We start from the raw sequence: 14,219 nt of genomic DNA, 5'->3' as shown, positions 1-14,219 counted from the left end.
CAATTAACCCTAATTAGGAGCAATTAATTAACCCCCAGGGGCAATTAACCCGCTCAGGGACAATTAAACCCCCCCAGGGGCAATTAACCATAATTAGGAGCAATTAATTAACCCCCATTAGGAGCAATTAACCCTCCCTCAGGGGCAATTAAACCCCCCCAGGGGCAATTAACCCTAATTAGGGGCAATTAATTAACCCCCAGGGGCAATTAACCCCCCCTCAGGGGCAATTAAACCCCGCTCAGGGGCAATTAACCCTAATTAGGGGCAATTAATTAACCCTCAGGGGCAATTAACCCCCCTCAGGGGCAATTAACCCCCCCTCAGGGGCAATTAACCCTAATTAGGGGCAATTAACGCCCCCTCACAGCCAATTAATTAATCCCCCAGGAGCAATTAACCCCCCAGCAACAATTAACCTTAATTAGAAACAATTAACTCTAATTAGGAGCAATTAAACCCCCCCCGGGCACACTTATACCCCCTCCCACCCTGCCTTGGGGAGGCGGGGCTTCTTGGAAGGGGCGGGGCTTGCAAAGGGGCGCGGCTTCTAGCGAGGGGCGGGGTTTCTAGCAAGGGGGCGGGGCTTCTAGCAAGGGGGCGGGGCTCCGCCGGGTCCCTCTGGGCAGCCCACGGGGGGGGGGGGGCTGTGTCCCGTGCGGGGGGGCGGGGCCATCCGGCCCCTCGTGACCCCGTGACGTAGGTGGGCGTGGCCTCCCCCCCCCCCCCCCCCACTCGTGTCACCATGGGCCCCCCCGCAGCCCCCGGCCTCCTCCTGCTGCTGCTGCTGCGTGAGTGACCCCATAGGGGACCCTATAGACCCTATAGGGGACCCTATAGACCCCCATAGGGGACGGGGGGAACCTATAGAGCCCCCATAGGGGACCCGGGGGGGGGGACGGACCCTATAGACCCGCCCACCCCCCTATAGGGGTCCCAGGAGTGTGGGGGGACACCCTATAGACCCACATATAGGGGACCCGGCGGGAGGGGGGGACCCTATAGACCCCCCATAGGGGACCCAGCAGTGGGGGGGGACCCTATAGACCCGCCCACTCCCCTATAGGGGACCCAGGAGTGTGGGGGGGGACCCTATAGACCCACCTATAGGGGACCCGGCAGTGGGGGGGGGACCCTATAGACCCCCCCATAGGGGACCCAGCAGTGGGGGGGGACCCTATAGACCCGCCCACCCCCCTATAGGGGACCCAGGAGTGTGGGGGGGACCCTATGGACCCACCTATAGGGCACCCAGCGGGAGGGGGGGACCCTATAGACCCCCCCATAGGGGACGCAGCAGTGGGGGGGGACCCTATAGACCTGCTTACTCCCCTATAGAGGACCCAGCAGTGTGTGTGGGACCCTATAGACCCACCCGTAGGGGACCCAGCGGGGGAGGGACCCTATAGATCCCCCCCATAGGGGACCTAGGAGTGGGGGGGACCCCTATAGACCCCCCCTCCACCTCCTCTATAGGGGACCCAGGCATCCGTGTGAGCCCCAAAACCCCCTATAGGGCACCCAGGAGTGGAGGTGACCCCTATAGACCCCCCCATAGGGAAGCCAACAGTGGGGGGGGACCCCACAGAGCCCCCCCACGCTCCCTATAGGGGACCCAGGCATCCGGATGAGCCCTATAGACACCCCCTATAGGTGCCCCAGGAGTGGGTGTGGCCCCTCTAGACCCCCCTATAGGTGACCAGGAGTGGGTGTGGCCCCTCTAGACCCCCCTATAGGTGACCAGGAGTGGGTGTGGCCCCTCTAGACCCCCCTATAGGCGACCACGAGTGGGTGTGACCCCTATAGACCCCCCTATAGGTGCCCCAGGAGTGGGTGTGGCCCCTATAGACCCCCCTATAGGTGCCCCAGGAGTGGGTGTGGCCCCTATAGACCCCCCTATAGGTGCCCACGAGTGGGTGTGGCCCCTCTAGACCCCCCTATAGGTGACCAGGAGTGGGTGTGGCCCCTCTAGACCCCCCTATAGGTGACCCACGAGTGGGTGTGGCCCCTATAGACCCCCCCTATAGGGGCCCCCGCCACCCCGGTGCCCCTCCCCCCTCCCCCCAGAGCCCGAAGGGGAAGTTCTGGGGTGGGGGAGGGGCCGCCCGGGGCGTCGCCTCGCGCGGGGGGGGGGGGGGGGGAGGGGCGGGGGAGGCTCAGAGCCCACCCAGGCCCCTCCCCCACAGCCCGGGGTGGGGGGGCGGAGGGGCGCGGGGGGGGGGAGGGGCGCGGGGGTGACCGGGGTTCCCCTCCCCCCCCCCCCCCCCCTTTTTATTTCAGGGGTGGCGGCGGCGGAGAGAGGTGAGGCCCCTCCCCCACCCGCGGGGTCAAGGGTCACGGGGGGCGTGGGGGGGGCGTGGGGGGTCACGGGGGGCGTGGGGGGCGTGGGGGGGGCGTGGGGGGGTCACGGGGGTCGTGGAGGGGCGTGGGGGGGGCGTAGGGGGGGCGTGGGGGTTGTGGGGGGGTCACGGGGGTTGTGGGGGGGGCGTGGGGGGGGCGTGGGGGGGGCGTGGGGGTTGTGGGGGGGTTGTGGGGGGGCGTGGGGGGGTCACGGGTGGGTCACAGGGGTTCTGGGGGGTCGTGGGGGGGTCGTGGGGGTTATGGGGGGTCGTGGGGGGTCGTGGAGGGTCACGGGGGTCGTGGGGGTTGTGGGGGGTCGTGGGGGGGTCACGGGGGTTGGGGGGGGTCGTGGGTGTCGTGGGGGGGTCCTGGGGGGGTCGTGGGGGGTCGTGGGGGGTTGTGGGGGGTCGTGGGGGGTCACGGGGGTCGTGAGGGGGTCACGGGGGTCATGGGGGTCGTGGGGGGTCGTGGGGGGGTCACGGGGGTCGTGGGGGGGTCGTGGGGGGTCACGGGGGGGTCGTGGGGGTCGTGAGGGGGTCGTGGGGGTCACGGGGGTCGTGGGAGGTCGTGGGGGGGTCATGGGGGTTGTGGGGGGTCGTGGGGGGGTCGTGGGGGGTTGTGGGGGTCGTGGGGGGTCACGGGGGTCGTGGGTGTCGTGGGGGGTCGTGGGGGGGTAGTGGGGGTCACGGGGGTTGTGGGGGGTCGTGGGTGTCATGGGGGGGTCCTGGGGGGGTCGTGGGGGGTTGTGGGGGGGTCACGGAGGTCGTGGGGGGTCGTGGGGGGGTCGTGGGGGTTTTGGGGGGTCGTGGGGGTCCTGGGGGTCGTGGGGGGGTCGTGGGGGGGTCACGGGGGTCGTGGGGGGTCATGGGGTCAAGGGGGGGTGACGGGGTCGGGGGGGGTCACGGGCATCTATCTGCCCCGCCCAGACTGCAGCTCCTGCCTGCCGGGCCCTGGGCCAATCGCGGCGCTCGTTGTGGCCGACATCGTCATGACGCTGCTCATCGCGGGCGGAGCCTACTGCCTGGCGGGGCGGAGCCAAAGAGGTAGGGGGTGGAGCCAGCGGGGCAAGGGCGGGGCCGAAGAGGCGGGGGGTGGAGCTCGCGGGGTGGGGGTGGGACCAGCAGGGGGTGGGCGGGGCAAAGAGGGGCGGGGCCAAGGTGGGAGGGGGCGGTGCTAGCAGGGTGGGGGCCGTGGAAAGGGCGGGGCTTGTGAAGGTGTGGTCGGTGGGGGGGGCGGGGCCACCGTGGAAGTGGGTGGGGCGACTATATTAGGGCGTGGCCTAGACCCCCCCTCGGGGCTGACCCCGCCCCCTTCCCTGACAGGTGCGGTGAAGCCCCGCCCCCCCGAGACCGAGTCAACCTATCAGGTGGGTGCAAGAGGGGGGGGGGGGGAGGCCCCGCCCTTAGGTGGCGCGGTTGACCCCTGACCCCCTGACCTTTGACCTCTGACCTTTGACCTCTGACCCCCCCCAGGAGCTCCAGGGCACCCGCCGGGACATTTACAGCGAACTGAAGCGCTGAGCCGCCCCTCCCCCACCCCGGGGCACCGCCCCCCGGCCCCTCCCCCACCCGCCGGACCCCCCCCCGCCCCTCCCCCCACCCGCTCATAAAGCTTCGTTTTACCCGGTTTTGCCTCAATTTCCGCTTCCCCCCCCCCCGGGGTGGGACGTCATCGCCGGGCGCCGGAAGTGCAGCCGGCGCGGCCGGAAGTGCCCGCCCCTTTCTTCTCTTTTTTTCTTTTCACGATGGCGGCGGCGGCTCCGGCTGCGGCTCCGGCGGCTCCGGCCGGTCCCGGGCCTGAGGTTGCGGCCTCGGCGGCGGGGAGCGGAGCGGCGGCCTCGGCCTCAACGGGGGCGGCGGCGGGGAACGGGGCGGCGGCGGCGGCGGGGCCGGGCCCGGCGGCCCCGGCCAAGAGCGGGGAGGAGCGGCTGAAGGAGATGGAGGCCGAGATGGCGCTGTGAGGGGGCGGGGCCTGCGGCGCCATGGCGACGGGGGGCGGGGCTTGGGGCGCCATGGCGACGGGGGGGCGGGGGCTGGGGAGCCATGGCGATGGGGCCTGGGGCGCCATGGCGACGGGAGGCGGGGCTTGGGGCGTGGTGCGGACGGGGGGCGGGGCGTGGGGCGCCATGGCGACGGGGGCGGGGCCTGGGGCGCCGTGGAGACGGGGGGCGGGGCTGGGGGCGCCATGGCAACGGGGCCTGGGGCGCCATGGAGATGAGGGGGCGGGGCCTGGGGTGCCGTGGAGACGGGGGGCGGGCCTGGGGCGCCGTGGAGACGGGGGGGCGGGGCCTGGGGCGCCGTGGAGACGGGGGGGCGGGGCTGGGGGCGCCATGGCAACGGGGCCTGGGGCGCCGTGGAGATGGGGGGCGGGGCTTGGGGCGCCGTGGAGACGGGGGGGCGGGGCTGGGGGCGCCATGGCAACGGGGCCTGGGGCGCCATGGAGATGAGGGGGCGGGGCCTGGGGTGTCGTGGAGACGGGGGGGCGGGGCCTGGGGCGCCGTGGAGACGGGGGGGCGGGGCTTGGGGCACCGTGGAGATGGGGGGCGGGGCTTGGAGCTCCGTGGAGACGGGGGCGGGGCTTGGAGCTCCATGGAGACGGGGGGCGGGGCTTGGGGCGCCATGGAGATGGAGGGGCGGGGCCGGGGGCGCCATGGGGGCGGGGTTTGGGGGTTCCTTAGCAACACGGGGGCGGGGCTTGAGGGCACCATGGCCACAGGGGCGGGACTTGAGGGCCACAGGGGGCGGGGCCGGGGGAGGGTCCTTGCACCCGGGGGGGGTGTCCTGCGGTGAATGGGCGGGGCCAGTGGTGGGCGGGGCCAGTGGTGGGCGGGGCCACAGGGACCCCGGAGTAGGCAGGGAAGGGGGGGATGGGGGGGGGGCCAGGGGGGATGGGAGGGACTGGGGGGCACTGGGAGGGACTGGGGGGCACTGGGACCCCCCCAACCCCCCCCCGTTCCCCTCCCCCAGGTTCGAGCAGGAGGTGCTGGGGGCCCCCACCCCCGCCCCCCCGCGGGGGACCCCGGCCCCTTGGCCACGCCCCCCGTCACCCCCGTCCTGCGCCCCATCATCGCCACCAACACCTACCAGCAGGTGACCCCCCCGCGTCCCCTGAGCCCCCCCAGTGTCCCCCATGTCCCCAGTGTCCCCAGTGTCCCCCAGTGTCCCCATGTCCCCAATGTCCCCGATGTCCCCAATGTCCCCAATGTCCCCCAGTGTCCCCAATGTCCCCCCATGTCCCCGATGTCCCCCCATGTCCCCCCATGTCCCCCCATGTTCCCAATGTCCCCAATGTCCCCCCATGTCCCCCCATGTCCCCAATGTCCCCATGTCCCCCCATGTCCCCCCATGTCCCCCCATGTCCCCAATGTCCCCAATGTCCCCCCATGTCCCCAATGTCCCCCATCCCCCCATGTCCCCCCATGTCCCCAATGTCCCCCCATGTCACCAACGTCCCCCCGTCCCCCCATGTCCCCCATGTCCCCCCATGTCCCCCATCCCCCCATGTCCCCAATGTCCCCCATCCCCCCATGTCCCCAATGTCCCCCCATCCCCCCATGTCCCCCCATGTCCCCCCATGTCCCCAGTGTCCCCAGTGTCCCCCGTGTCCCCCCGTGTCCCCCCGTGTCCCCCAATGTCCCCGTGTCCCCAATGTCCCCCCGTGTCCCCCCATGTCCCCCATGTCCCCCATGTCCCCCATGTCCCCCATGTCCCCCCATGTCCCCATGTCCCCAATGTCCCCCATGTCCCCCCATGTCCCCCAATGTCCCCCCATGTCCCCCATGTCCCCCCATGTCCCCCCATCCCCCAATGTCCCCAATGTCCCCCCATGTCCCCCAATGTCCCCCCATGTCCCCCATGTCCCCCCATGTCCCCAATGTCCCCCATGTCCCCCCATGTCCCCAATGTCCCCAACGTCCCCCCCGTCCCCCCAGGTCCAGCAGACCCTGGAGGCTCGAGCCGCCGCCGCCGCCACCGTCGTCCCCCCATCGTGGCCCCCCCCGTCCCCTTCGTGGGCCCAGGTAGGTGCCACCCCCTCCCCTCCCCCACCCCAAAAGTGTCCCCTCCCCCTCCCCCCCCAAGGCGCTCACCCCTCCCCCCCGGGGGGGCTGGGTGCCCCCCCAGCCGTGTCCCCGCAGCGGCCACCGATCCTGCGGCCGGCGTTTGTCCCCCACGTCCTGCAGCGCTCGGGTGAGGGGACACTGGGGACACTGGGGACATGGGGGACATGGGGGACATGGGGGACATGGGGGACATGGGGGACATGAGGGGACATGGGGGACATTGGGGACACTGGGGACACTGGGGACATTGGGGACATGGGGATGTGGGGGGACATTGGGGACACGGGGGACACTGGGGACATTGGGGACATGGGGACATGGGGGACACTGGGGACACGGGGGACACTGGGGACATTGGGGACATGGGGGGACATTGGGGACACGGGGGACATGGGGGCACATTGGGGACATTGGGGACATTGGGGACATGGGGGACGTGGGGGACATGGGGGGACATTGGGGACATGGGGGGACATTGGGGACACGGGGGACATGGGGGGACACTGGGGACACTGGGGACACTGGGGACATTGGGGACATGGGGGGACATGGGGACATTGGGGGACATGGGGGATGTGGGGGACACTGGGGACACTGGGGGACATGGGGGGACATGGGGGGACACTGGGGACATGGGGACATGGGGGGACATGGGGGACATGGGGGGACATTGGGGACATTGGGGACATGGGGACATGGGGGGACATTGGGGACACTGGGGACATTGGGGACACGGGGGACGTGGGGGGACACGGGGGGACATGGGGGGACAGGGGGGGACATGGGGGGACATGGGGGACATTGGGGACATGGGGGACATTGGGGATACTGGGGGGATAGGGGGATGGGGGACATTGGGGACATTGGGGACATGGGGGGACATGGGGGGACATTGGGGACACTGGGGATATTGGGGACAGGCGGTGACACCGGGGGGGCCGCGGACACGTGGGGGGATGGGGGGGGGTGGGGACACCGGGGGGGTCACGCGGGGACAGGGGGGTGGCAGCGGGCGCTGACCCCTCCCCCCCCCAGCGGGCCCGCGGGCGCTGGCCCTGCGCCCCCCCCCGGCGCCATGGTGGGCCCCGCCCTGGGCGGCCCCGCCCCGCCCCTGCTGATGGCCCCCGCCCCTCCAGCGGCCCCCCCCCGCCCCCCTCCCCCCGCTGGGGGGGCCCTGCGGCCCCCGGCCCCCGTGAGTTGGGGGGGGGGGGGGGGGGGGGGAGGAAACGGGGGGGATGGGAGGGGAAGTGGGGGAGGAAATGGGGGGAAGTGGGGGGGAAGGGGGAGGAAGTGGGGGGGAAGTGGGGAGGAAATGGGGGGGCTGGGAGGGAAAGGGGGGAGGAAATGGGGGGGATGGGAGGGGAAGTGGGGAGGAAATGGGGGGGAAGTGGTGGGGAAGTGGGGGGGATGGGAGTGGAAGTGGGGGGGAAGTGGGGGGGAAGTGGGGAGGAAATGGGGGGGCTGGGAGGGGAAGTGGGGGGGAGTGGGAGGGAAATGGGGGGAAGTGGGGGGATGGGAGGGGAAGTGGGGGAGGAAATGGGGGGAAGTGGGCGGGAAATGGGGGGGAAGGGGGAGGAAGTGGGGGGGGGAAGTGGGGAGGAAATGGGGGGGATGGGAGGGGAAGTGTGGGGGAAGTGGGGGGTGATGGGAGGGGAAGTGGGGAGGAAATGGGGGGGAAGTGGGGGGATGGAAGGGGAAGTGGGGGAGGAAATGGGGGAAGTGGGGAGGAAATGGGGGGCTGGGAGGGGAAATGGAGGAGGAAATGGGGGGAAGTGGGGGGGGAAATCAGGGGGGAAATGGGAGATGGGGAAGGGGGGAAGTGGGGGGGATGGGAGGGGAAATGGGGGGAACTGGCGGAGGGGAATGGGAAATGGGGGAAGTGAGGGGGGAAATGGGGGGGAACTGGGGGCTGGGAGGGGGAATTGAGGGGAAGGGGGGTTGGGGGGAAACGGGGAGGAAATGGGGGGAAATGGGAAATGGGGGGCTGGGAGGAGGAGATGGGGGGCTCTGGGGGGGAAATGGGGGGGAAATGGGGTGGGGGGGGCTCTGGGAGGGAAATGGGGTCCTGGGGGGGGGTAAATTTGGGGGGTCGGCAGGGGTGTAAAGGGGGGGGGGAGGAGCAGCTGGGAGCCTGCAGAGTAATTAACCCCTCCCCCACCCCCGCAGGTGGGGGAGGGGCCCCGGTGAACCCCTGCCCCCCCTGGTGGCCGGGCCCCGCCCCGGGCTGGGGACCCCCAAAATCAACCCCACCGTCATCCAGGCGGCCCCCACCGTCTACGCCCCTCCCCCCGCCAAGAAACCCCAGGTGGGGGAGGGGCGAGTTGGGGGAGGGGGGGGAGGGGCAAGTGGAGGGGGAGGGGTAAATCCCACCTGGGGGCAAAATATGGGGGGGGGGGGGGGGGAGGGGGGCAAATCCCAGCGCTTGGTGGGGGGCGAATTGGAGGGGGGGAGGGGCGAATTGGAGGGGGGGAGGGGCACGGGGGAGGGGGGGAGGGGCAAATTGGAGGGGGGAGGGGTAAAGTGGAGGGGGGGGAGGGGCAAATCGGAGGGGGGAGGGGCAAATCCCAGCGGGGGGGGCGGGGAATATAGGAGGGAGGAGCAAATTGGGGGGCGGGGCACATTGGGGGGAGGGGCACATTGGGGGGGAGGGGCACATTGGGGGGGGCATTGGAGGGGGGAGGGGCAAATGGGGGGGGAGGGGCAAATCCCACCGGGGGAAGCAAACTGCAGGGCGGGGGAGGGGCAAATCGTGTCCCCTCCCCCCATGTCCCCGCCCCCTGTGACCCCTCCCCCCCGCAGGAGGAGGCCCCGCCCCCGCGGGCCCCACCCCCCGAGGAGAGCCGCATCGGGCCCTGCCTCCCCGCCGGGCCCCCCCCGGCCCCGCCCGGGCCCCCCGAGCCCCGCCCAGGCCCCGCCCTGGCCCCGCCTGCACCACGCCCACGGCGGCCACGCCCCCCCGACCCGCCCTTCCTGCCCCCTGAGGTGAGATGGGGTGGGCGGGGCTACCGTGGGGGTGTGGTCTGCTGCAGGGGGCGGAGTCTGTTGGGATGTGGGTGGGGCTTGATGGGAGGAGTGGGGCTTTCTGGGGGTGGGGCTTTGGGGGTGGGGCTAGCTTGGGGGGTGGAGCTGTGGCACTTGGGGGCGGGGCTCGCTGGGAAGGGGTGGAGCTTGGGTGCCTGGGGGCGGGGCTTCCTAGGGAGGGTGGGGCTGGCAAACTTGGGGGCGGGGCTTCCGGGATTAGGGGTGGGGGTGGTGTAGGGGGTGGCGCTCAGGGAGATGGGGGTGGAGCTTCGTGGAATGGGTGGAGCTGCAGCCCTTGGGGGCGGGGCTTCCATGCCTGGGGGTGGAGCTGGGCGCTTGGGGGCGGGGTTTCCTGGAGAGGGGCTGGGTTAAGGGAGCTGGGGGTGGAGCTTGTCAGGGCTGGGGGTGGAGAGGGGGCGGGCTTTCTGCCCGAGGGGGCGGAGCCTCTGGGGAGGGGGTGACAACAGGGCCCGGGGGGGGGGGGGCAGTGCCTGCTGGGGTGGGCGTGGCTTTAAGAGGGCGTGGCTGTGGGGGCGGGGCTGTTGGGCGTGCGGGGGTGATTGACAGGCGTCCCCGCCCAGGTGGGGGCGGAGCCGGCGGCGGAGGACAAGAAGAAGGGGCGGGGCGAGCGGCTGAAGCGCTGCATCCGGACGGCGGCCGGGAGCAGCTGGGAGGATCCCAGTCTGCTGGAGTGGGACGCGGGTGGGGGCACTGGGGGGCACTGGGGGGGCACTGGGGGGGCACTGGGGTCAGGGTGTGGTGGGCGTGGCTTGATGCCCCGCCCCCTGGCACGCCCCTCCCCCCCCAATGGCTTCTTCTGGGGGGACATTGGGGACGTGGCGGGGGGAGGGGGGACATGGGGGGACATTGGGGACCTGGGGGCCACAGGGTCAGGGTGTGGTGGGTGTGGCCCGAAGCCCCGCCCCTGCCACGCCCCTCCCCTCCCCCCCCAGACGACTTCCGGGCTCTTCTGCGGGGACCTGGGGGGCGACACGGGGGGACATTGGGGACACAGGGGGACACGGGGGGACATCGGGACCACAGGGTCAGGGCGTGGTGGGCGTGGCCCGCTGCCCCCGCCCCCTGCCACGCCCCTCCCCTCCCCCAGACGACTTCCGGGTCTATTTTCAGGGACCTGGGGGGAGACGCGGGGGGACATTGGGGACACTGGGGGACATTGAGGACATGGGGGGACATCGGGACCACAGGCTCGGGGTGTGGTGGGCGTGGCCCGCTGCCCCGCCCCCAGCCACGCCCCTCCCCTCCCCCAGATGACTTCCAGCTCTTCTGCGGGGACCTGGGGGAGACGCGGGGGGACATTGGGGGACATTGAGGATATGGGGGGACATCGGGACCACAGGGGTGGGGCGTGGTGGGTGTGGCCCGATGACCCGCCCCCAGCCACGCCCCTCCCCCTCCCCCCCCAGACGACTTGCAGCTCTTCTGCGGGGACCTGGGGGGCGACACGGGGGGACATTGGGGACATGGGGGGACACGGGGGGACATCGGGACCACAGGCTCAGGGCGTGGCGGGCGTGGCCCGATGCCCTGCCCCAGCCACGCCCCTCCCCTCCCCCAGACGACTTCCGGGTCTTTTCAGGGACCTGGGGGGAGACGCGGGGGACATTGGGGACACGGGGGGACATTGGGGACACGGGGGGACATCGGGACCACAGGGGCGGGGCGGGGCGGGCGTGGCCCGAAGCCCCGCCCCCAGCCACGCCCCTCCCCTCCCCCCAGACGACTTCCGGCTCTTCTGCGGGGACCTGGGGGGGACACATGGGGGGACATTGGGGACATGGGGGGACATGGGGGGACATTGGGACCACAGGGGTGTGAAGTGGTGGGTGTGGCCCGATGCCCCGCCCCCAGCCCCGCCCCTCCCCCCCCCCCAGACGACTTCCGGATCTTCTGCGGGGACCTGGGGAACGAGGTGAACGACGACATCCTGGGCCGGGCCTTCGGGCGGTTCCCGTCCTTCCTGAAGGCGAAGGTGATCCGGGACAAGCGGACGGGGAAGACCAAGGGCTACGGCTTCGTCTCCTTCAAGGACCCCAACGACTACGTGCGGGCCATGCGGGAGATGAACGGTAGGGGGAGGGGCCGGGGGGGGAGGGGCGGGGGGGAGGGGCGGGGGGGAGGGGCGGGGGGGGAGGGGATATGGGGGGATGGGGGATATGGGAGAGGTGGGAGATGAATGGGAGGGGGAGGGGCGGGGGGGCGGGGAGGGGGGAGGGGTGGGGGTGGGGAGGGGTGGGGGGAGGGGTGGGGGGATGGGATATGGGAGAGGTGGGAGATGAACGGGAGGGGGAGGGGCGGGGGGGTGGGGGGGAGGGGTGGGGGGGAGGGGCGGGGGGATGGGATATGGGAGAGGTGGGAGATGAACGGGAGGGGGAGGGGCGGGGGGGGGAGGGGTGGGGGGAGGGGTGGGGGATGATGGGGGATATGGGGGGGATGGGGGATATGGGGGGATGGGGGACATGGGAGGCGGGAGATGAACGGGAGGGGGAGGGGCGGGGGGGCGGGGGGGGAGGGGTGGGGGGAGGGGCGGGGGGGAGGGTGGGGGGGAGGGGATATGGGGGGATGGGGGATATGGGAGAGGCGGGAGAAGAACAGGAGGGGGAGGGGCGGGGGGAGGGGGAGGGGAGGGATGGGGGGATGGAGGATGGGGGAGAGGGCACACACGTAGTCCCTCCCAGTCCCTCCCAGTCTCTCCCAGTCCCTCCCAATCCCCTCCCAGTCGCTCCAGTCCCACCCAGTCCCTCCCAATCCTCTCCCATTCCCCCCCAAAGCCTTCCCAGTCCCTTCCAGTCCCCTCCAATTCCTCCTAGTCCCTCCCAGTCCCCTCCCAGTCGCTCCCAGTCCCCTCCCAGTCCCTCCCAGTCCCTCCCAATCCCTGCTAGTCCCTCCCAGTCCTTCCCAGTCCCTCCCAATCCCCTGCTAGTCCTTCCCAGTCCCCTCCCAGTCGCTCCCAGTCCCTCCCAATCCCCTCCCAGTCCTTCCCAGTCCCCTCCCAGTCCTTCCCAGTCCCTCCCAATCCCCTGCTAGTCCCTCCCAGTCCCTCCCAATCCCCTGCTAGTCCCTCCCAGTCCCTCCCAGTCCCTCCCAATCCCCTGCTAGTCCCTCCCAGTCCTTCCCAGTCCCTCCCAATCCCTTGCTAGTCCTTCCCAGTCCCCTCCCAGTCGCTCCCAGTCCCTCCCAATCCCTCCCCAGTCCTTCCCAGTCCCCTCCCAGTTCCTCCCAGTCCCTCCCAATCCTCTCCTAGTCCCTCCCAGTCCCCTCCCAGTCGCTCCCAGTCCCTCCCAGTCCTCTGAATCCCCTCCCAGTCCCTCCCAGTCCCCTACCAGTCCCTCCCAGTCCCCTCCAATTCCTCCTCGTCCCTCCCAGTCTCCTCCCAGTTGCTCCCAGTCCCTCCCAGTCCCCCCCAAACCCTTCCCAGTCCTTCCCAGTCCCCTCCCAGTCCCTCCCAGTCCCCTACCAGTCCCTCCCAGTCCCCTCCCAGTTCCTCCTAGTCCCTCCCAGTCCCTCCCAGTTGCTCCCAGTCCCTCCCAGTCCCCCCCAAACCCTTCCCAGTCCCTCCCAATCCCCTCCCAGTCCTTCCCAGTCCCCTCCCAGTCACTCCCAGTCCCTCCCAGTCCCCTCCCAGTTGCTCCCAGTCCCCTCCCAGTCGCTCCCAGTCCCTCCCAGTCCCTCCGAATCCCCTCCCAGTCCCTCCCAGTCCCTTCCCAGTGGCTCCCAGTCCCACCAGTTCCCCCCCCAGGGAAGTACGTGGGCAGCCGCCCCATCAAGCTGCGCAAGAGCATGTGGAAGGACCGGAACCTGGAGGTGGTGCGGCGCAAGGCAGCGGGAGAAGAAGAAACTGGGGCTGAGATAACCCCGGACTGGGAGGCACTGGGAGGGACTGGGAGGGGACTGGGAGCGACTGGGAGACGCAATAAAGGTTCTTCGGGGCTTCACACGGCGACACCTGCGGCTCCAGGGCGGGGGGGGGGTTGTTGTAGGACCTACAGTATTGTCGGGTCGGGTTGGGGTGGGGGTGTTATTGTAGGTCCTGCTTTATTTACAGGTTGTTTTTGTAGGCCCTCTTTTATTTATGGGGTGTTTTTTGTAGGTCCTACGTTATTTACGAGTCGTTTTTGTAGGCCCCGCTCTCTTTACAAGTCGTTACTGTAGGCCCTGCTGTATTTACGGGTTGTTATTGTAGGTCCTACTTTATTTACAAAGCGTTTTTGTAGGCCCCGCTTTATTTACAGGTTCTTATTGCAGGCCCTAGTGTATTTATAGGGTGTTATTGTAGGCCCTACTTTATTTACAAGTCGTTATTGTAGGTCCTACTGTGTTTATGGGTTGTTATTGTAGGCCCTACTTTATTTACAAGTCGTTATTGTAGGTCCTAGTTTATTTACAAAGTGATTTTTGTAGGCCCCGTTTTATTTACAGGTTCTTATTGCAGACCCTAGTGTATTTATAGTGTGTTATTGTAGGCCCTACTGTATTTATGGTTCCTATTGCAGGTCGTACTGTATTTATGGGTTGTTATTGTAGGCCCTACTGTATTTACACGTTGTTATTGTAGACCCTACTTTATTTATGGGTCCTTATGTAGGTCCTGCTTTATTTACAAGTTGTTCTTGCAGGCCCTACTGTGTTTATAAGCTGTGATTGTAGGCCCCGCTTTATTTACACGATGTTGTTGTAGGCCCTACTGTATTTATGGGTCGTTATTGTAGACCCTACTTTATTTACAAGCGGTTATTGTAGGTCCTACTTTATTTGCAAGTCATTATTGTAGGCGCTA

At 69.3% G+C, this 14,219-nt stretch overlaps 2 protein-coding genes across 3 annotated transcripts; both read left to right on the top strand.

Moving 5' to 3' along the window:
* The first annotated feature begins 731 nt into the window (after positions 1-731).
* Positions 732-3,966, top strand: TYROBP (transmembrane immune signaling adaptor TYROBP). 2 transcript variants are annotated; one of them, XM_075139452.1, is made up of 5 exons: positions 732-791; positions 2,281-2,301; positions 3,267-3,383; positions 3,663-3,706; positions 3,813-3,966. In XM_075139452.1, exons 1-5 carry the CDS (start codon positions 746-748, stop codon positions 3,858-3,860), a joined length of 276 nt encoding a protein of 91 aa, XP_074995553.1. In that variant the 5' UTR covers positions 732-745; the 3' UTR covers positions 3,861-3,966. The 2 variants fall into 2 exon arrangements, with proteins under 2 accessions (XP_074995553.1, XP_074995554.1); XM_075139453.1 differs by lacking the exon at positions 2,281-2,301 and having other exon boundaries at positions 735-791.
* A 101-nt stretch (positions 3,967-4,067) lies between these two features.
* LOC142077484 (RNA-binding protein 42-like) lies at positions 4,068-13,379 on the top strand. The gene is given in 12 exon segments (XM_075139451.1): positions 4,068-4,296; positions 5,307-5,337; positions 5,340-5,429; positions 6,272-6,329; positions 6,332-6,358; positions 6,462-6,530; positions 8,569-8,705; positions 9,200-9,382; positions 10,003-10,123; positions 11,317-11,511; positions 13,182-13,261; positions 13,263-13,379. Coding segments are annotated over 12 exon segments (1,236 nt in total). The 5' UTR covers positions 4,068-4,084; the 3' UTR covers positions 13,296-13,379.
* The last annotated feature ends 840 nt before the right edge of the window (positions 13,380-14,219 follow it).

This window comes from Calonectris borealis, unplaced genomic scaffold (assembly GCF_964195595.1).
Source record: "Calonectris borealis unplaced genomic scaffold, bCalBor7.hap1.2 HAP1_SCAFFOLD_273, whole genome shotgun sequence".
Lineage (NCBI taxonomy): Eukaryota > Metazoa > Chordata > Aves > Procellariiformes > Procellariidae > Calonectris > Calonectris borealis.
The sequence above is the reverse complement of the archived record's forward strand: the minus strand, read 5'-3'. Positions and strand labels throughout refer to the sequence as shown.